The 23,154-nt window shown below is 42.9% G+C and overlaps 1 protein-coding gene across 4 annotated transcripts in view; it reads right to left on the bottom strand.

The window, feature by feature from the left end:
* Positions 1–880: 880 nt before the first annotated feature.
* The window catches only part of VTA1 (vesicle trafficking 1), an 88,722-nt gene continuing 66,448 nt past the window's right edge, over positions 881–23,154 (bottom strand). For all 4 annotated transcript variants that reach the window (XM_038395319.2, XM_043511113.1, XM_043511111.1 and 1 more), the window contains 2 exons: positions 20,406–20,486; positions 881–2,201 (listed from right to left, as the gene is read on the bottom strand). In XM_038395319.2, the coding sequence (XP_038251247.1) occupies positions 2,056–2,201; positions 20,406–20,486 (227 nt within the window). In that variant the 3' untranslated portion in view covers positions 881–2,055. The remainder of the gene's footprint in view (positions 2,202–20,405; positions 20,487–23,154) is intronic.

Raw genomic sequence — 23,154 nt, 5'->3', positions numbered from 1 at the left:
GATTAACACTGTACTCATTTGAGAAACATTATTAGAACAAAGCATAACATTTACTTAATGTATAAGTCAGACAAACAATAAAACTTAGCTTCTTCCCTGGGGTACTCTGGGGCTTTATTTTTTAATATTTATAATTAGCTGTGTGAACCTAAGATGAAAAGTGCTATACCAAATTGTATACTTTTAAAGTCATTTCTAGATTGCAACAGGTTTCCTAGGTTGATAATTCAACATATATCATTTTTCTTAAAATCCAGCTTTTCTAGTGACAATAAAATCCCTTCATTTTATACATTATATATATATGGAAGAATTTACCAATAGTTTTGTCTGATGGTGAGAAGGGCTTGTTCAGCAAACTGAAGCATCTCTGACCGGCTTAAAGTACTACAATGAACCATAAAGTACTATAATGAATCATCATTGCCAAGAGCTACAGAAAGTTATTGTCAGTAATGTTTCAGAATTGTTTGTTCTAAACTTGCAACAACATCCCTTACACAGACAAACACTGTCTAAGTTGGGATTCTTAGACATGTAAGAATGAACTTGTTTTATGTATTAATTTGTACTCAATTAAAATGCTTAAAAATATATTACAAATGATCACATTACCTTTTCAAACATGCTGTTGAACAGAGCTTGCAGTCTTAAGTGGATGTGCTTTGCATATCAGATTTTACATACCATTAGGCTGCTTTTATGTACATTAAATACCAGCTATATTTCCATCCCTGGAAAATAGTGTAGGCATGAACAGGTGTGCACATCCGATCTGGTATTTTGTAAAGAAAGACATCTATCAGGTTTTACTGGCAATCAAAGATGTATTATACAAATAGACAAACTCCACAGTGTACTCATTTAAGGCGATCATACGAATTTAAGAATCTTTTATTCATTTGTTTTTATACAGCATGGATGCAGTTTTAACAATCAATAGCTCCATAATTCCCCAGGACAAAGCTTATAAAATGTTCAGAGTTCAAATTCCAAAATATTTTAATCAGTTCTAGAATCTCCAAAGTCTCCACAAGAAAGTAAGCAGGGGAGGATACTAGCTCTGTCACACTAACCGTAGTGATGAACCTGAGCTGCAAAGTTTGGATCTGAACAGAGACTATGAAGGTGTCATAGTCCAGACATTTGGTTGAGGGGTCATTCGGCTGGTGAAAGAAATGGGGCAGCTGTGAAGCTTAAATCCACTGTGTAGGATCTGGGCTTTGGGCTCATCTCTGGTTAACACTAGTACCACCTTCTTTTAACTAACCTTAATATAGAAAATTTAAATTGTCCATGCAAAATAAGTAACAGTTACCAAAATTAATATGTAACCGTTCACACACGTGTGTGTGGGGTGGGGAGGAGCATCTAAATGTCTTTGCCCAAAGCTTCAAGAAATGGATGTTCCAGTACAATAAATTATCAATTAAATCTCAGTATTCTTCTTTTCAAGCCTCCACACCTTTAACTTGGTCTCAGATAATACCAAAACAATTTAGTTGTATTTAAGTTGTATTTTTTAAAAAGGACTTTTCTGGATGTACATTAAGATCATTTCATGATCCATCCGGCCCCACACTCCTGCTATATAAGTTTCAGTAGAAAAGCCCTAATTTTTATTTCCAGTCCCAAAGCCATTTTTCATTTGAAATTTTATTAACAGTGATAAATTCAGACTCAATGAATGCTAGTAGAGCACATTACTTTGTTTTTCCAAAACAATAAAGAGAGATTTCATGTTTTTCCTTAAACACTCTAAATATTGTAGCATTAATTCTAACTCTTAAACGGTGTCCAGAGTGCATTCTCCAGTATCTTGATCACATCACTCCATCCACATGTTTCCAGTTCCACCGTGTGGAAAATGAAAACCGGTTGAGCTTGCTGATTAGTGCTATATCAGGGATCTAATACTGAGAAACAGATTTCCTTGTCATGGTCAATGGAATTGAGAGCTTTCATGTAACTGTGTCCCCCCTGATAGGCAGAAGGTAAAGTAATGGATTGTTAGTTCTTTAGGCAAAAAAGACATGAATCTGCTGGACAAAGGCATCATTCTCTGCCTGTAGTCAGTAACTTGAGGGCCTTCTGTAGATTCTGCACAGCAGTGCTCACATCTTCATACTGCAAAGCACTGCCAGCATATTTGCAATATTTCTGAGCTCTGGCAAAGTCCTCTGGTGTCAAACGGACTTCCCCTGCAAAAACAAGATAATTAAGAAGTAAAAATAAGAAAATTCAGGGCTTTATCTCAGATCAAGCATAATGTTTTACTTAATGTTTGAAATAGTCTGTTCATATGTTAACAAAGAGCATGAGAAGTGCTGGTCCTACTCCGTTATTTTTAAGTTAATTTTTATGTATAAATTCTTAGTTTCTTTGGTGTCTTTCTAATATTATATGGGGACTTTCAAAATCTGGACATTTATGCAATCCAGTGCCTTTTATGAGTAAACCAATACCTTTGAGAAAGATCTGCCCTTTATCTGAGGTAGCTCAGAAGAGATTTCAAACTATAGTAAGTTAACTGTATTCATGTTACAACCTGCGTGAAACAAGGACAGTGGCTTATGTGTTTATTGTGTAACTGCTTTACTCTCAGCATGGAATAATACACTCACAGCTGAAGCCATTTTCTCCGTGTCTGTATACTCTTCCAGATACAGAAACATCTCCTATTGAGATATTTGTGCAAATACTACATTTCTACTTTTGCCTACTGAGAAACAGACTAAAGCATTTGTCCCAATATTATCAACATATCTGCAGTATTTTCAGTTTTATGTAATCAGAGAAAGCAAGATTCCTCTATTAATTCACCTATTTTTGTAATTTTGACAAACACCAGCCAAAAGCTTTTTTGTAACAAACCCAAACATTGATCTGTACAAACTTCTCAAACACACACAAACACACACACTCTCCTACTTTTCAAAAAAGTGTTGGAGATGTAAATCCTGATTCAGCACACCAGCATGCGAATAGTCCCACTGACGTGTCTAAAGTTAAGCATGTGCTTAAATGCATTGCACTGAGGGCTTAACCGATTCAATGCAAGTTAACGCTAAAGCCCATGTAGCCAATATAATTTAGGGCCAGATTCTGAAACCTATACTCATAATGAATAGTATATTTTAGCCTGTAAATAATCCCACTTCTATCAATGCTACTCAAGGTGAAAAATTGTGGTCCTTAGGGATCTACTTTGGCATATTCATCAGAAAATTTTTGTTTAAAAACCATGTGTTATATTGGACGTTAATATGAATTTATTTAATCCAGGGTTCCCATAACCACCTATTATATCAGGTCATAATATTTTAGTATTTAAAATGAATATTTATTTAGCATTAATTTCTTATACGATGGGGGTTTTAACAGAAAACCTGTTTAAACTCAGATATTGTAAACTTAATTCTTTGAAAGTTTAAACATGAATATAAACATTTTTATGAGTTTTATCCTGTAGAGTTCAGTTCAGCTGGATCTCCTTTTCTGAAACTCACCAACTGTGTAGTTGCTGATATTATGCAAATATTTACTTCATAATCTCAGTTGTTTACTTATCAAGAAATGTTTCTAAGTATCCATTATATTTCCTCATCCATTTTTCCACTTTTAGGCAGCTTATTTGGGCCAAATAAAAAAATGGAAAGACAGTAAATATTAAAAACTAAATATCTTTGTTAATATTCTAATAAGAGCTAGGTATTGTTTATTATTATTACTACTACATTTTTCCAGGAAAATACATTTTATGGTTGCTGTGTTTAAAGAAGTACAGTACGCATTTTTCATTTGTCAATTGATAGAAATAGTTTAGTGGACAAAATCTATATACAATTTTTAAAGCTTGTTTTAATATTTTTAACTTCAGTTTAACCTTATTTGGATCTGATTCATATGTCCTGGATGAATAAGTACCAATGATTTTTCAGATGATTAAGTTAAATAATGATTTAAGTAAAAAGAAAAGGAGTACCCGTGGCACCTTAGAGACTAACAAATTTATTAGAGCATAAGCTTTCGTGAGCTACAGCTCACTTCATCGGATTCACATTGGTGTCCACATATCTATTCAGGGGATACCATCATAGGGCCTAATCACATCAGCCACACTATCAGAGGCTTGTTCAGCTGCACATCTACCAATGTGATATATGCCATCATGTGCCAGCAATGCCCCTCTGCCATGTACATTGGCCAAACTGGACAATCTCTACGTAAAAGAATGAATGGACACAAATCAGACGTCAAGAATTATAACATTCAAAAACCAGTTGGAGAACACTTCAATCTCTCTGGTCACTCGATCACAGACCTAAGAGTGGCTATACTTCAACAAAAAAGCTTCAAAAACAGACTCCAACGAGAGACTGCTGAATTGGAATTAATTTGCAAACTGGATACAATTAACTTAGGCTTGAATAGAGACTGGGAATGGATGAGTCATTACACAAAGTAAAACTATTTCCCCATGGTATTTCTCCCTCCCACCCCACCCCCCACTGTTCCTCTGATATTCTTGTTAACTGCTGGAATTAGCCTACCTTGCTTGTCACCATGAAAGGTTTTCCTCCTTTTCCCCCCCCTGCTGCTGGTGATGGCTTATCTTAAGTGATCACTCTCCTTACAGTGTGTATGATAAACCCATTGTTTCATGTTCTGTGTGTGTGTGTGTGTGTGTATAAATCTCTCCTCTGCTTTTTCCACCAAATGCATCCGATGAAGTGAGCTGTAGCTCACGAAAGCTTATGCTCTAATAAATTTGTTAGTCTCTAAGGTGCCACGGGTACTCCTTTTCTTTTTGCGAATACAGACTAACACGGCTGCTACTCTGAAACCAATGATTTAAGTACCTATGTTACTAAAGATGGACAACATATATCAGCCAATCAAAGCAAATTATAAATGAGATTCTTTTGGTTCAATTTTGTTATATAGCAAGAAGTTAGCATACACAAAACAGCCAAATCCAGATGATAATTACTACTGTCAGACAGTGCGGAAACATTTAGTATATTGAGATTCATCAGTAAAACCTGGTCAGTGAAACAACCGGTCCTCCAAAACAAACAGCATACGATTAGGAAAGAAGCTCTTGAGATTTAATTTTATCCAAAATGAAAACACACTCCACACCCGCACCTACTTTCATCTTCAAAATATAGAGCCTGAGAAAGAATAGATGTTGAATATTCTGGCATCTGGCACCTGTCAAACCTGTAAGATTACTGTATGACGGAAATGTACTTTAGTGAATCAGATGAGCCATTTTAGTCCTTTTTAAAAAAATATACTCGTACATACATGGTATGTATACATTTGTCCATATTTCATAGCCTAAGTGACATTTACCTGAGTCAAACCAGTTGGGCTGAATTCCACCACCACACTGGGTTATATGTTTGAAAAGTAAAAGAAGGACAAGCTCCCCTTAGACATTTTTCCTTCATATTATGATGCCAAAAAAACTAGAAAATCATTCTTTAAGAAATAGACAAGGCATCATTCCAGTATTCAACTAATTTACTGGAACAAAGCCTAAATTAACCCACCTAATCTTATTTTTACAGCACAAGGTCTATTAATGTTTTGTTGGCATAGAGTCTTATTTTTTATGACGCCTCCTTCAGATACCACCATATCAACACTTTAGGGAAAGATTCTAGCAATTTTAATTTATAAACCAAAATTTACCCAGTAAGGGCCTCATCCTATAAGGTTCTGAGCAGCCTCAGCTCCTGTTAAAGTCAGCATCTCACAATGGAGAAAGAGTATAGAAAAAAGCCAACTGTAATTTTCCTGAAATACTTTAATGAAGTATTTACTTGAAATGATGTGGAGAAAAACTACAATATTTGTAGTTATTTCAAAGCTGTCATTTAGATAGCCTGTCCATTTAGTGACTAATTAATTTCAATCTATATAATTTAAAGGCAAGAAAAATATTGACACACAGGAAAAGCTATGCTGTACCAATCCTGAAACAAACTGGACTCTGTATTAATCCAAAAATAATATTAGTATAGTAGTTATATTCATTACTGAAATTTGATAAGTCATTTGCAATCCAAAGCTAACTTCCACCAGCCATGATTCTTTCAGCTCAGCAATTAGGAACATGATGAAGGGCATTTTGAGGAAGGATAAGAAAATCACGTAGTGAGAAAGGAAAGCAGTTTTTGAAAGAAAAACAATTGATATTTTACACAATTCTAATTTATTATTTAATTTAAATTGCTACTCACAACTTGAACAAGTTTAGATAAATTGTTTAGATAAAGTTTAGATAAATTAGATAAAACCAGTTTTAATGAAACCAATGCACTGTGGTGTGTAGACAAGGCCTTAGATATAGTCCACAGAAAATCGAAGCAGTGAAGGTAATTAAAATTATTAGTATGTGTTAGCAGTGCTTTAACCATTCTTTAAATATATGAACTATGCACTAATTGGAACCATAATTATTTAAAGGAGTGAAAGTTTCTTTTCCTATTAAAAAGAAACAGTTAAGATATTCAAAATGTAACTAAACTGAATTTTTTTTTTTTTTTTTTTTTACTATATCACTTAAATTAATAGATTCATAGATTCCAAGGCCAGAACAGACCACTGTGATCATCTAGTCTGCTCTCCTATTTAACACAGACCATAGAACTTCCCCAAAATAATTCCTCCTAGAACAAATCTTTTTTAAAAACAAGAAAAAATGGTTACCTCCACTTCATAATTGTTGTTCTTTGAGATGTGTTGCTCATGTCCACTCCATTCTAGGTGTGCGTACACCCAGGTGCGTGTCTGTCAAGAGATTTTTGCCTTAGCGGCACCCGTAGAGCCAGTTGTGGCATCCTCTAGAGTGCTGCGCTCATGCCGCAGTATATCAGGCACCACTGACCCACGTCCTCTCAGTTCCTTCTTGGAACAGAGGGGCAGGAGGGCCGGTAATGGAATGGACAAAAGCAACACATCTCGAAGAACAACAGTTATGAAACGTAAGTAACCCTTTTCCGTTCGAGTGCTTGCTCATGTCGATTCCATTCTAGGTGACTTGCAAGCAGTATCAATGGAGGTAGGCTTGGAGCTCACCATCGTGAGGCTTGTAGCACACACGGCCAATGCCAGTGTTGTCTCGCGCCTGCTGAGTCATGCGTAGTGCAACACAAACGTATGAACGTATGACCAAGTGGTGACCAGACAAATTTCTTGGATCAACACTTGTGCCAGAAAGGCCGCCAAAGACGCTTGCGCTCTAGTGGAATGAGCCGTCATGATTGCCGGCAGAGGTGCCTTCGCCAGCTTGTAGCAGTAGCGGATGCAGGCAGAGATCCAAAACGAGATTTTCTGGCTGACATCGGGCAACCCTTCATCCTCTCTGCGACAGGAATGAATAATTGCGTTGATGTACGGAATAGCTATCAATGAGAAGGCCAGGGCCAGTCTGACATCCAGAATATGCAACCTGTGCTCCTCATCTGATGCATGAAGGTTTGGACAAAGGACCGGTGAGTAAATGTCTTGGCCAGCGTGGAACTAGGAAATGACCGTGGGCAGAAAAGCCAGGTGCAGACGCAGCTGGACTTTGTCCTGTAGAAGACAATAAGCTACGATGTGAGCGCCCTGATCTTGAACACCGGCTGGGCTGAAGTTATAGTGACCAAGAAGGAGACCTTCCAGGAGAGAAGCAGAAAGGAGCTGGAAGCTAAGGGTTCAAAGGGGGGACCCATGAGCTTTAAAAGCATAAGATTCAGGACTCACAGAGGGACCAGGTCCCAGATGTGCGGGTACAGATGCTCTAGACCTTTCAGAAACTGCATTGTCAGGGATGGGTGAAGACTGACCTGCCCTGAAGCGGAGGGCATAATGCCGAAAGGGCTGCCAGGTGTACCTTGACCGAAGACAATGACAAGCCCTGAAGCTTAAGATGCAACTAATAGTCCAGGATGTTCTGCAGTGGGGCCTCCTCTGGATGAATGTGCTTGTCTGAGGCTCAATATGTGAAGTGTTTCCACTTTGCTACATAGGTAGCCCTGGTGGAAGGATTCTGCTGCAGTCCAACAAGTCCTGCTCTGCAGCAAGAGCACTCCCGCTCACCCATACTTAGCCATGCAGCAGCCATGCTGTCAGGTGCAGAGATGCGAGGTTTGGGTGCAGCAGATTGCCATGGTTCTGGGACAGCAGATCCAGTCGGAGAGGTAACTGCAGTGGGTCGGTCACCAAAAGACCCAGTAGCATGCCGAACCAGTGCTGGTAAGGCCACACAGGGACTATCAGGATGACAGAGGCTTTGTCTTGCTTTACCTTTAGCAGGACCCTGTGGATAAGCGGCACCAGTGGAAAGGCGTACATCAGCATTCCCGACCATGGAATCAGGAAGGCACCCGACAGGGATCCCTTGTCTCTGCCGTGCAGAGAACAGAATATGTGGCACTTTCTGATTCATCTGGATGCAAACAGGTCCACCTGGGAAGTTCCCCACTTTCAGAGGATCAGGCTGACCACCTCCCGATGGAGGGACCATTTGTGGCGAGATGAGAAGGTCCTGCTGAGGTGATCTGCCAGGACATTCTTGGTTCCAAGTAGGTGGGCAGCCACCATATGGATGGCATGCCGCACGCAAAAGTTCCAGAGGCTGAATGCCTCCCGACACAGGGCCGAAGACCTGGCACCGCCTTGCCTGTTGATGTAATACATTGCGGCCATATTGTCTGTGAGGATCTGCACCACCTTGCCTCTCAGGTGGAGCAAGAATGCCTGACAGGCCAGGCGCACCGCCTTGAGCTCCCTGACATTGATATGAAGGGCTACATCGTTCTGCATCCAGCAGCCATGCGTGTTGAATTAGCCCAGGTGGGCTCCGCAGCCCAGGTCCGATGCGTCCAAGACCAGGGTGAGCGACGGTGCTGGGGACACAAAGGGAACTCCCGGAAACACTGACTTGGGGTCTAACCACCAGTCCATGGACGAGAGGATGTGGTTCGGTACTGTGACCACTCGGTACAGGGGATGCCTGCTGGGAACGTAAACCATTGCCAGCCACATTGCAAGGGTCGTAAACGAAGCCAGGCATGACTGACCACATATGTGCATGATGCCATGTGGCCCATCAGCCGCAGTCATGGGTGGGCTGTGGTGATTGAATGTCTCCTTATGTGGGCTACGAGATCCTGAAAACATTCTTTTGGAAGAAAGGCCCTGGCTCGCGTGGAGTCAAGAACTGCTCCGATAAACTCTATGTGCTGGGCTGGCATTAATGTGGACTTTTCTATGTTTATTAACAGGCCCAGGTCGCTGCAGGTGGAGTGCACCAGATTGAGGCTTCTTTGCACCTTCTCCAGAGATCTGCCCTTGATGAGCCAGTCATTGAGATACAGAAAGATCTGGACCCTCCAACATCTGAGGTAAGCTGCTATCGGCACCACACATTTCATGAAACTCTAGGGACCAAGGACAGGCCCAAGGGTAGCGCCATGAACTGGAAGTGGCCCCTGTCCATTATAAAATTCAGGAAACGTCTGTGTCCCAGGAATATGGAGACATGGAAGTAATCGTCTTTTAAATTGAGAGCGGTGTACCAGTCCCTCGGATCCAGAGAGGGAATAATGGAGGCCAGGGAGACCATGCAGAACTTCAATTTCTTGAGACTTGTTGGGGCCACCCAGGTCCAGGATGGGTCTAAGGCCCCCCCTTGGCCTTTGGGATTAGTTAGTATTGGGAATAGAAACTTCTTCCTTCCATTTCCTGAGGAACCACCTCCACAGCCCCAACTGCAGGAGCTTGTTGGCCTTCTGAACCAGGAGTTGCTCATGAAAGGGGCCCCTGCAGAGGGATCAGGAAGAAGGGTGGCAGGAAGGAGAGGTATCCAAAAACTGCAGGGTATAGCTTTGAGCTACTATGTCCAGAAGCCAGTGGTCCGACGAAACCTACGACCAGGTGGAGTTGTAGGGACAAAGGCAGTTGAGGAAAGGATGGGCAGGATCCATCTGGATGACTGGGGCATCGCTCTCGAGCGCACCCACAAAACGATCACTTTTGGCCACCCGAGTGTTTAGCGGGTTCGGACTGGAATGGTGAGTGGGAGGAAGGGCAGCGACAGCAAACTGAGCATCCCTTCTGGCAGATCCCTACCAGGCTTGCCAAGGCCTTGATGGCGGCAGAGGCTGGAATGGCTTTCTGGCAGACTGCGGGTTATGCGTGCCCAACGAGCAAAGGGTAGCCTTCATGTTCTTCAACCCATGTATCCTGGCATCTGTCTGATTGGAGAAGAGTCCAACTCTGTCAAAGGTCCTGAATCGAGGCCTGCATCTCCTGGGAGAGGCCCACTGTTTGGAGCCAGAAGCTGCATCGCATGACCACAGACGATGAGACCACCCTTGCTGCCGAGACCCATGCCATTTGCAGGGTGCTGCTGCGGCACCGTCCTCTATCAGGGTGCCAAACTCTTGAACCTGACCCTGAGCAATGGAATCCTGGAACTTTTTAAGACTGTCCCAAAGATTAAAATTATATCGGTCCAGCAGGACCTGATAGTTCGCCACCCGGAATTGTAGGCTGGCTGTTGAATAAATTTTTCTGCCAAATAAATCGAGTTTTTTGGCTTCTTTATTTTTGGGATTAGAGGCAGTGGGAACCTGCTTATCCTTTTCATTGGCTGCAGATACAACCAGCGAGCCTGAGGCTGGGTGAGTATAAAGGTACTTGAAACCTTTGGCGGGCAATAAGTATTTTTTTCTCTGTCCGTTTCGAGGTGGGCGGGATGGATGCAGGATGGGGTCTGCCACAGTGACTTGGCAATCTTGAGAACCCCATTGTGTATCGGCAGGGCAACCCGGGCAGGCATGGAGGCTGGGAGGACATTGAAAAGGTGTCCTCCTGCACCTCAAACCCCAAGTACTCAATCACCTGCTGGAAAGGGGCTTGATGCTCCCTAAAGTCATCCAGGGGGCTAGCCCTAGAAGGTCCCACAACTGCCTCGTCCAGGGAAGATGAGGAAGACTTGGTTTCCGGTGGTGGTGCAGAGGGCTTGGCAGCTGCTGGAGAGGGAGGTTCAGGGGTGGATATGGGATCCTCTACCATGACCTCAGAATGGACTTCCAGTACTGGACACAGTGCTGGTGGAGCTGCCGCCCGTTGCTCTGACACGGCCATCGAGGAGTAATGCGAAGGGGGCATCGTCATCACCGGAACGCCCCTTGCTCTCCAATACATTGGCCACTGGCCTTGCTGCCACTGTGGTGCCATGGATGACGAAGCAGGCTCCAGTGCCCAATCCTGTCGCTGAGACTGGGGTGATGGGCTGAACTGGGCCTCCATGCCAAAGGAACCACCTTCCAGTGACCAGGGAGGAGCTGTCAATGCCTAAGTCTGTTTACTATCATGGCTACCAGGGATCGCTGGCCAGATGTAATTGACTGGTGACTGTATCGGGGAGAGCGGTCCCGGCGCCGGGGAGAGACCAGCAATAAGATGGGGAGATTTCCCATGGTGCTGGCGATTGGGACTGACGTCTAGAGGTAGATCAGTGAGAGGGTGAATGATACCGGTCATAGTACGGGAAGTGTAGACCCTGTGCCGCAGAGTATTGCTGAGGAGCCAGGGAGGAAAGTCCAGCCGGAAATGGGGAACTGTGGCCAATGGGAGTTGTGGGGGCAGCGTGCAGAGCCATGTGCCCCCCAAGGGGCTGCAGGGGTGTGTTGGCCCCTTCCAGGAGCGACGTGGAGCCAGGGCCGCGCAAAGTAAGTAAGTATCTCTTCAATGGCAGATTCTGAATAGCTCTTCCACCACCCAACCTGGAGCCTCCTAGTGACAGCCCCCCGTACCTCCTCCTGCACCCCAAGTCCCAGCCCTGAGCCCCCTCCCAGAGCCCACACCCCATATCCCCTCCTGCAACCCGTACCCCCTCCTGCACCCAAACACTCTGCCCCAGCCCTGAGCCTCCTCCTGCACCCAAACTCTCTCCCAGAGCCAGCCCCCCATACTCTCTCCTGCACCCAGTGCCCCCTCCCAGAGCCATCCTCCCATGCCCCCTCCTACACCATATCAATCAAAGAACTCGGAGTATTCAAATGTCTGCATCAGGCTGATGTGGCTCTCACATTGAAGATTTTTTTTACCAACGTGGCCCCCGCTTCAAAAATAGTGAAGAGCACTGCTCTACGCAGTGGAGATGGACATTTCTTGTCTTGTGACCAGTGGTGGTGCTCCACCCCCGAAGGAGTCTTAACAGCGGGCTTGCCCTCTTGGGGACTCTTAGCCTGTTCCTGTGGCACCGAAGACATCATAGGAGCAGATGGAGACCTGTGCACACTCTGCACCTCCATTTGGGATGACGACAGTTCAGGCAGGGTTGTGGGTCCCACTCCGCTCCTAGGAATCAGTGGCAAACCTTTAAGGGGGCTAAGAGCCTCAGCCGTGGAGGCATGCTTGCGTGTTTCTGGAGAAGGCTGGCAGGCAGGCCCGGGTCCTTTGCTGGATGACCTCTGGGCCTTCTTGCTCGGTGCTCGAGAGTGCTTTTTAGCCTTCTTCTTCAGTGCCAGCGTCGGTTAATTGTGCCGGGAAGAGCCAGCTGCTGGGGGCACACTGCACACAGAGGCTGAGGCGCTTGGTATGGCCTGTGTGGAAGGGTCAGAAGCCGGGTGGAGAGTGGACTCCATCAGGAGAGCCCTGAGGTGAATCTCTCTCTCTCCTTTTAGATACGGGGCTGAAAGTTCTTGCAGATCTGGCAACACACCTTGTTGTATGACGCCCCCAAGCACTTAAGGCAGCTGTTATGGGGGTCACTCACAGGCATAGGCAAGCTGCAGTCCAAGCAGGGCTTAAACCCAGGAGCACGAGGCAGGCTTGGCCTGGGGCAAAGTCTCCGCTGGGACCCTAACTATTAACTAACTAACACTTAACAACTACTTAACACTTAACAATGTACAAGAGGCCCAAAGACACAGAGTCCAAGGGAAGAAAACTATTAGCTCTTGTCAAGCAAGAGATGCATTCCGACTGACCACTATGAGCAGTAAGAAGGAACTGAGAGGATGTGAGGGGCAGCGCCTGATATACCATGGTACGAATGCAACAGTCTTGAGGGCGCCACAGCCAGCCCTACGAGTTCTGCTAAGGTGGTAAAAATCTCTGACAGCTGCACACGTGGGCATGCACACACCTAGAATGTAATCAATGTGAGCAAGCACTTGAACAAAAAAAAATTCCAGTCTTGATTTAAAAATTGCCAGTGATGGAGAATCCATCACAACCTTTGGTAAATTATTCCAATGGTTTATTACTCTCACTGTTAAAAATGTATGTCATATTTCCAGTCTGAATTTGCCTAGCTTCAACTTCCAGCCACTGGATCATGTTATACCTTTCTCTGCTAGATCAGAGAGAGCTCATTTGTTCCCAGTACGTTCATATAGACTTTAATCAAGTCACTCCTTTACCTCCTCCTTGCTAAGCTAAATTGACAGAGCTTGTTGTCTAATTCTTTAATCAAACTTGTGGCTTTTCTCTGAATCCTCTCCAATTTATCAGCATCCTTCTTGAACGGTGGACATAAGAATTAGACACAGTATTACAGCAGTGGTTACAACAGTGCCAAAGTAACCTCTCTACTTTTTCTTGAGATTCCCGTTAATGCACCCAAGGATTCCATTATTCCTTTTGCCACAGGGCCACATGGGAGCTCATGATCAGCTGATTATCCACCACAACTCCCTAATCTTTTTTTTCCCCCCTCCCCAGAGTCACTGCTTCTCAGGACAGAGTGCCCCATCATGTAAGTATAGGCTACATTCTTTCTTCCTAGATGTATTCATTTACATTAGCCATCTTAAATGTGTAATTATTATTTCTATTTTGTGGGTGGAAAACCAAAATGGTTATTGATTCCAAATATGATCACTTGTACAACAAGGTGGTATAGGTGGCTTTACTACACTAGGCCATTGGCAAAGGAAGCTTATGGGAACATACAAAGTTTATATAAAACATTGTATAACCTGTGAATAAATGTAATGAAATTTAGTGCTAACAAAAACAATGACTAAACTCAACTGAACTAATATATGCAAAGTGTAATATGTACAAAGTTGTTACACAGTTCTGGCTTATTTGTACCATGAAACTATCAACCAGCTGGGCAACTCTTGACTGTAGGAGTCAGAACTTTTACAGACACTAAACCTAAGTCTACACTACCACTTATGTCAGTATAACTTATGTCACTGAGCAGTGTGAAAAAGCCACTCCCATGAACGACGTAAGTTACACCGACCTAAGCATCAGTGTGGACAGTGCTATGTTGGCGGGTGAGCTTCTCCAAACAATACAGCTACTGCTGGTTGTGGGAGCTGGAGAAATTAACCCAACAGGAGAGCTCTTTCCCATCAGCTTAGAGCAGCTACATTTGAGAGCTTACAGCAGCACAGCTGCATCGGTTCAGCTGTGCTGCTGTAAGATCTCTAGTGTAGCCATAGCTAAGACAGTGACGCTCATTCCTGCCTTTTGGGAAAGTTACAGGGAGGAGCAGAAGCAGCCAAAGCAGGGACGTGATGGGATATTAGATGGGGCGGGATCTGAGTTACTACAGAGAATTCTTTCCTGGGTGTCTGGCTGGTGAGCCTTGCCCACATGCTCAGGGTTTAGCTGATCACCATTTTTGGGGTCGGGAAGGAATTTTCCTCCAGGGCAGATTGGCAGAGGCCCTCGGGTTTTTTCCTTCCTCTGCAGCTTGGGGCACGGGTCACTTGCTGGAGGATTCTCTGCACCTTGAAGTTTTTAAACCATGATTTGAGGACTTCAAGAGCTTAGACATAGGATAGGGGTTTATTACAGGAGTGGGTGGGTGAGATTCTGTGGCCTGCGTTGTGCACAAGGTCAGACTAGATGATCATAATGGTCCCTTCTGACCTTAACGTCTATGACTATGACTCTATGACTATGACCTCTGGACATTCAGAGAACTTTCTGCAGTTTTGAACTGCAACTCTGCTCTGTGCCGATTGGCTATTTGTGCCAACCCTCTCCCCGTGCCTTACAGTCCCTCAGTTTCACTCCACACCTAACCTCCCCTCACTTCCTTTCCCTTTAGCTTATCCCCACTTAAGTAAATAGACCCAACCCTTCTCTTTCCCCTCCCTAAACAGTGGCACAAACATGATATTTTCATTTTCTGCCATCACAGTGTTCATTGGGAGGTCGCTCTGTCAGAGCATAAATTACAATGGCAGGCTGAGGGAAGCAGGGAGGCAAAGTGAAAGCTAAGGCTAAGTCTTGTTCCTTGAGGGCTGGGTTGCAGTTCCCTGTGGACCGTGTGCACCATCTTCTCTGCTAAGGCAATTATGTGGAGTGAGCTGGGGCAGGAGCCCCAGTCTACATGGCCATGGACCTGGAATATCTGACAGCTGAGATTCTTGAGCTGGCATGCAACACTGGAGAAAACCAGGATCATCCCCCATTACATTCAGCTCATCATCTGTAGTGACAAGGAGCTCAACAAGCGGCTGAGGAAAGTCACAATTGTTCAAGGGATGTCCTGCTCTACATCCAGGCTGTGCTGCTGCCCAAGAAAACTGAGAGCCACAAGGCCAGGAGCAAATAAAAATGACCGAGAAAAATGATGAACATTTCTGTGTGTGTGCTTGTGTACCCCTTGCCCTACGCTGTATCTGTCTCTTCTGTTTAGACTGCAAGCTCTCAGGGGAAGAAACGTCTATTACTCTGTTTGTTCAGTGACTAGCACAATGGGGTCCCATTCTTGGCTGGCCTTTAAGTACTACTGTAATAAACCTGATTAATAAATATGACAATTACCACATGCCTCACTTTGGGCAAACTAAAAGCAATACTTATTTCTTCTTTCTTTATTTCCTTCAGTAAGACAACCACTCCTCTTCTCCCACTATAACCACCCAACCAACCACCACCACCTCTATTTTCTTTTAAAATATGAAGGAGGTGCTCAGAGAGCCTTACAAGAGCATGCTGAACACCCTGTGGCACAGCATGTGATCCAAAGTCTGCCCATGCAGCAAGGGAGAGACAGTGCATGTGACTCTCCTATCTGTGGAGAGACAGTGCATGTGCCACAGATGAATGCTTGGCTCTGCAACTGTTCAGAGAGGAAAATTCAGAGGTTACCTCTCTGTCTGCCTGAGGTGGGGATATCATGGGCTGGCCAGCTTTTAGAAGTGCCCCTTTACCTGCAGAGATGTCTGATTAGAGCCACCGGGCACCTGCCCCTCTCTGCAGGTTGCCATCTGGTTCCTGTCTGTGCATATGGCATCAATGCCTGCAACCAGTTGGCACAGGGGAATTTAGAGGTGGTGATTGGGAAGGGTGGACATGACTTCCACACACACGCCTTACATCCTCAATTGCATATCTGCAGGGGATGTAGCATCACACCCTGACTCTGCCAACTGGCATGACCTCTGTGCACTCATGCAGAGCAGAGTGCATGCAGATCATCTCCATTACTTGTGTAGCTCTCTGTATCAGGAGCAACTGGGGATCCATTCCACAGGGTTACCTCGCTCTGCTCAGCATTATTGGTGCTATTCATTATCCCACTAGAGGATCAAGACCATACTGAGATGATTTGAAAAGGGGGCATGAGAATACCTAAATGAGGATGGATCAATTTAATCAGGACTTGCAATGCTCACTACTAACCCCAGTGATGAATGTTTCTGTAGTAGAGGTTCCTAGTCATTCTGAACGGCATCACATGTAGGGGGAATCCACAGAGATTCAAATTCCTTTTTAATTTTTATCCTAATTCAGCATTTGAATTCAGGCTCCCAGAGACAAGAGGGCAGCGGGTGTTCACATGTGTAAAAATAAATAATGCCCTGTGATTTAGGCTAAAGGGCTTATGAAACCTTTGCGCACATACACGTTTTAATCACAGTGCCATGTTTTTGAACTCAACAATAGGAGCAACTGTAAACAGAAATACTACATTATCGGAATGCATCCGATGAAGTGAGCTATAGCTCACGAAAGCTTACGCTCAAATAAATTTGTTAGTCTCTAAGGTGCCACAAGTCCTCCTTTTCTTTTTGCAGATACAGATTAACACAGCTGCTACTCAAACTACATTATATGTTATTCAGAATTATTCAGAGGGATGCCTTTTATTCTCTAAAGAAAATGGGGAAGATGAATTTATTAATGAATTCCTACTCATCTGCAATCTTTTGAACACATTTCCTATCACAGAAATTTGCTTTTTACACATCAAGATGGCATTGTTACGTGGCATCCTCATGTGACGGCATCCTCAAATACGAAATTCTGGTTAATGTCTTTTAATTCATTATACTTAGGCTTGGCAGAATTTGATTTTTTAATGTAATTTTGAGGGATGAAATCAATACTTATTTTAAAGCTTTTTTTTATTTTTATCAATTTAAGTTTTCACCAATGTGGGAAATTAATGGGGGATCAAACAATTTTTAATGACAGTAGACCCTGATATCCAAAAAGTTAAAGCTTTAATATTGTTAAAACAAAAATGGTCAATATCACATCAAAGTATACAAAGTAAGTATCCTTAAATCAAACTCTAATAAGTTCTCAAGCAGCATTTTTTTACTTTGCTTATCTATAAATTTAGATGATTGTTGATGGTAATTTTTTTTGCCAGTTTGTAGATTGATATTTCCTGACATTTACCAACAAAAAAAAAATCTAATCCTTCCAATCCTAATTATACTCAAAGAGCAGACTGCTAAAGAGTCTTTTAATAACTCAAAGAAAAAAATGTATTTTAATTAATAATATACCACACCACCTTTAATTAGGTCTCTTAGTTTATTGAAAAAAGAATAGGAGTACTTGTGGCACCCTACAGACTAATACATTTATTTGCGCATAAGCTTTCGTGGGCTACAGCCCCCTTCACTGGATGCGTGCAGCAGAAAATACAGTAGGACGATTTTATATACTGTGACAAGCTAGGGCCAGATGGCTACAGGAGAGTAATAGAAGGCAGATATATTAGCCCCAGGCTAAGTAGGTCCCTTTTCCCTGGGTAAGGTAACGGAAGGTTCCAGAACAATCAGGAACCTTCTGGAGACAATTAAGACAGACAGGCTGATTAGAACACCTGCAGCCAATCAAGAAGCTGCTAGAATCAATTAAGGCAGGCTAATCAGAGCATCTGGGTTTTAAAAAGGAGCTCACTTCAGTTTGTGGTGTGCATGTGAGGAGTTGGGAACAAGAGGCACTAGGAGTTGAGAGCGAGAATGTGGACTGTTGGAGGACTGAGGCGTACAAGCATTTTCAGACACCAGGAGGATAAAAAAAAAAAAAAAGTGTTGGGAGGAGGCCATGGGGAAGTAGCCCAGGGAGTTGTAGCTGTTGCACAGCTGTTCCAGGAGGCACTCTAGACAGCTGCATTCCACAGGGCCCTGGGCTGGAACCCGGAGTAGAGGGTGGGCCCAGATTCCCCCCAAATCCTCGTCAGACACAGGAGGAGTAGACCTGGACTGTGAATTCAGAAAAACGGCCAAACTGAAGGCTGCCGTGAAGCTCCAAGATGAGCAAATCCGCCAATAAGCGTAAAACCCACCAAGGTAGAGCAGGAACTTTGTCACAATACACAGAAAACATGAAACAATGGGTGTTACCATGCACACTATAACGAGAGTGATCAGTTAAGGTGAGCTATTACCAGCAGGAGAGAAAAAAAAAACCTTTTGTAGTGATAATCAAGATGGGCCATTTTCAGCAGTTGACAAGAACGTGTGAGGAACAGCAGGGGGGAAAAATAAACATGGGGAAATAGTTTTACTTTGTGTAATGACACATCCGCTGCCAGTCTTTACTCAAGCCTAATTTAATGGTGTCCAGTTTGCAAATTAATTCCAATTCAGCAGTCTCTTGTTGGAGTCTGTTTTTGAAGTTTTTTTGTTGTAATATTGTGACTTTTAGGTCTGTAATTGAGTGACAAGAGAGACTGAAGTGTTCGCCGGCTGGTTTTTGAATGTTATAATTCTTGAAGTCAGATTTGTGTCCATTTATTCTTTTAAGTAGAGACTGTCCTGTTTGGCCAATGTACATGGCAGAGGGGCATTGCTGGCACATGATGACATATATCACATTGGTAGATGCGCAAGTGAACGAGCCTCTGATAGCTGATGTGATTAGGCCCTATGATGGTGTCCCCAATTAAATATGTGGACACAGCTGGCAACGGGCTTTGTTGCAAGGATAGGTTCCTGTGTTAGTGTTTTTGTTGTGTGGCATGTGGTTGCTGGTGAGTATTTGCTTCAGGTTGGGGGGCTGTCTGTAAGCAAGGACTGGCCTCTTACAGTATCAAAATTATACCAGCCACATGGAAACACTAACAATAACTAACTTTTACACAGCAACATAACCTATCCTGGTACTACCTCACTTTTGCAAATGGAAAACTCTGGCAGAAAGGTTAATGGACTCATTCATTGGAGTGTCAGTGCTAGGAGGATTCTGGCTTCTAGTCAGACCACACCTTTCTCAGAGTATGGTTTCTTGCTAAGGTTAGTTCATATGTATATACAGAGAGAACAATGAACTTATGAATAGAGAAATAGTATGGCAATGGGTGCTAATATAACACCACAGACAGATGGCAATATATAAGTAAACATTTTGGATTCAAAGCAAACTTTGGCTCAGTGATTGATAATTAAAGAGACATAATCAGGAGGCATTGTATTAAGTTAGCTCATTTCATACAGTCTTACAACTGACATGTGCTGTCTCTGGTGTGAAATACGACAGGTATTCCGCAGCAGAGACACTATAGAAATGTCTTTTTTGTGTGATTATTTTAGGAAGGTATTGAATAACAACTTAAACTGACCCTGTGAGGCCCATTTTAGGTAGGTGGAATATTCACTGATTACCCAACATGGAATTTAGCCACACCACCAGAATAATCATTTTTACTGAACTGGATGGTTCTAAATCTCATTTGAAAAATAGCAGCACAGAATCCCTAACATAATAATAGCTCATTAGTTCAATACCAATTCAGAGGATGAGTATTACCTACTCATTACCTAAATCGCCCAATGAGTATTACCTAAATCGCCCAACTCTACCTTTTGCAGCACCTGGGATTTTCAGAAACATTGTTCTAAGTAAAGACCATACTTTGGTTAGCTAGGGGATTTACTGAGGTAATAGCCAGGAGTTATATATCAGGGTAATAACAACAGTTTTAAAACTGTTTGCATTTCATTAGCACTCAGAATGTGCTAGGTGATGGCATCAAGCACAGAAAAGCAGTCCCTACCTCCAAAGAGCAATACTCTTTATTTATGAATTGTCAACATTACTGAAATTTTATTCTGTTTCTCCTCAAACTATTTTTTGTGCAAAATAAGTCATAAGCAAAAACATAAATGCCATTGTCTTACCTGCAGATTGAGCATTGTAAAGAGAAGGATCTACAGCTGGGATATTCTGTGGAGTGGGTTGAATGGTATTACTTGTTACACCTGCAAATCCGCGAAACAACAGTGGAATTATACTATGGTACTTTTAATTACAGACTTAAAAAGCAAGTTGTTTACAGGAGGTTTAATTGTGTTACAGTGTAAACAATCCCAAACTGGCTTTTATTGGAAATAATTATAACTGAAGGAAACTTTAGGAGAACTTCAGAAATATTTATAAAGTACTTCTGAAAAATAATTTGTTGGCTACGAAATGTTTAAATAATTTCTAAATAGCACTTGTCTTTCATGAAGACAAAATCAAGACGCATTCAAGAACAGCTATTTCAGTACAATATTTCATAGAAGTAACAGGTACGGAAAAGTTGGTGTGCAAAAAGGTCCAGTGGGAACAGGTGGTCACCAGATTTAGAGTTTTAGGGAAAATTAGTACAAGGAACTAGGAGAAAGCAAACGGGTTGGGGAGGAGAGAACAGAAGTAGCATTTGTTTATTTTCAAAGAGGGTTAACAATTTCAGGCCAAGAAGAAGAGTTAAGGATTGAGACATTAGGAGATACAGAAAAGTTGTTCCACATGATGGTTGCATAATGAAAGGGAACATTTTTTATCTGGGATTGTGCTCCTTTGAAAATACAATTCTCACTCCGAAGTCTGTTGCTCTCAGTGAGAGAGACAGCACTTCTCTATCTCAAATCTTTTTCTGACCCCTGAGATAAAGGCAGTTCTGTGTGAAACCAACTCCCCCACACACATGCAGACAACCCCTTATTACCCTACAACCATGCCATTATGCTGGGGCATCCTAAACTACCAATTGTGTGTCTCGGATGGTGGATGAAGGAACCCCATATAGGATAAGGAGTCATTGACCTAAGGTTGTGAGTCAGACGAACTACCAGTTTATCTAAAAAAGATGTAGTTATGGAAAAACCCAGATACAGGAGAGTCTGTCTTAGTTAGCCAGCTTGAAGGAGACCTCAGCCTTTTGGAATCACTGAGTTCAAATGGAGGTCTGACGGTGGTAGACGAAACCTGTTAAGGAGTTCATCACCTGAAACAAGAAATCCTAACAACTAAAATTAGATGTTTGAATGTGAGAACCATGTGGGTTCACTGGGAAACTGAGTCAAGTAATTAAAGTCAGACTCAATTCAATAATGGTATTCCCAGAGGGAGAAAATGAGATGGACTGAATGTGGAATACTCAGTTCAATTGGTATCATGGTACTCTATTTGTGATACTCCTAAAGAGAGAGTTGGAATAGTCCTTGACCAAAAGGCAACACATAAGCTCTACAAGAATGGGAACCAGTCAACTTATGAATTATAAGAGCACATTTTGTTACAAATCATGCTAAGTAACTACCACACAGTGTTACACACTTACCAATGATCATGATGGACAAGCAAAGGGTGCATTCTACAACAAGTTGCAAGATGTACTAAACCAGGTTTATGCTTATGATGTAGTTCTGGTTCTGGGTGATATGAATACCCAAGGTGGTAATGGCAGCCTCGGATCTGATCATTTCATAGACATGGAATTGAGGGGCAGATAGAAAATGGTAAAAGATTCATTGAGATGTGCAGCATGTATAACTTGTGCCATTGGTGGAGGTACTTTTCCCTCATCTCAGGAAACACAAACTACCAGGCAAGTCAAATGATGGAATTGCTGAGAAACAATTGGATAACGCTGCCTAAACAGATGGCACAGATGATCACTGCAGGATGCAAGATCTTTTAAAAATTCTGACACAGGAAGTAACCACTACCTTGCCATTGGAACAGTTAGAATCAAGCTAAAAGACAAGTTAACAAGAAAAGAGATGATATTTGATTGAAGGAGGGAGTTTAAAATCCAGCAGTCCAATGAATTTGAAGAATTGCAGGTAACAAATGATGACATGGAGGAACAATGATCTTGCTTTAGAGATGTCTGATGGGAAGCTGCAATAACTGCACTTGGCTCAAGATGATCAAGGACAGAAGAGTGGATACAGCCAAGCACATGGAAACTGAGTGAAGAAAGAAAAGTCTTAAAAAAGAGCCAATCACAGGTGACACAACCAGAGGAACAATGCATGCTGCAATGGGAGTATGGAGAGAAAGACAAAGAACTTATACTGGAAAGATAGGAGAGAATCTTGGGTGCCATCGCTAGAGCCAGGACTCTTGGTGCTGCTAGGCTCTATGGCAGGGAGCCTTCCAACTCCTTACAGGCTTCCCTCACCACGAAAGGTAGCCTGCCAGCCAACAGAACCGGAGCTGGAACATGGAGCCTAGCAACCCTGAGAATCCTGGCTCCAGCTGGGGCTCCCAGGGCTGGCAGGCTCCTTGCTGTGGAGCAGCTAAGTGAAATTGACACTCTTGTCAGTTTCATAGTTGCTATTCAGTGAACAGGGCAGCAAGCATAGCATCGTTGGAAGGGCAGAAGGGCGAAGACACTCCATTAGATATGGTCGAAAACGTAGGAAAAGGATGTATCTGGGTTGAGGGATTTGAAGATGAGAAAAAAGTTAATAAACCAGGCATCAATGGAGGTATTCAAATGGGAGTTGCAAAGCTCCAAAGATGCATTAGAATAACTCACCCACTTGTGCACTTTTACCAATTGGAACAGATTTAATTCCCCACACGAGAACTTTCACCATTAGCTTTGTCAGCGAATGGATATGCTATGTCCACACTATGAGGGTTTTATATCTT

This window comes from Dermochelys coriacea, chromosome 3 (assembly GCF_009764565.3).
Source record: "Dermochelys coriacea isolate rDerCor1 chromosome 3, rDerCor1.pri.v4, whole genome shotgun sequence".
NCBI classification, from domain to species: domain Eukaryota; kingdom Metazoa; phylum Chordata; order Testudines; family Dermochelyidae; genus Dermochelys; species Dermochelys coriacea.
Note: the sequence above shows the minus strand (reverse complement) of the source record. Positions and strands in the feature narration are given on the sequence as shown.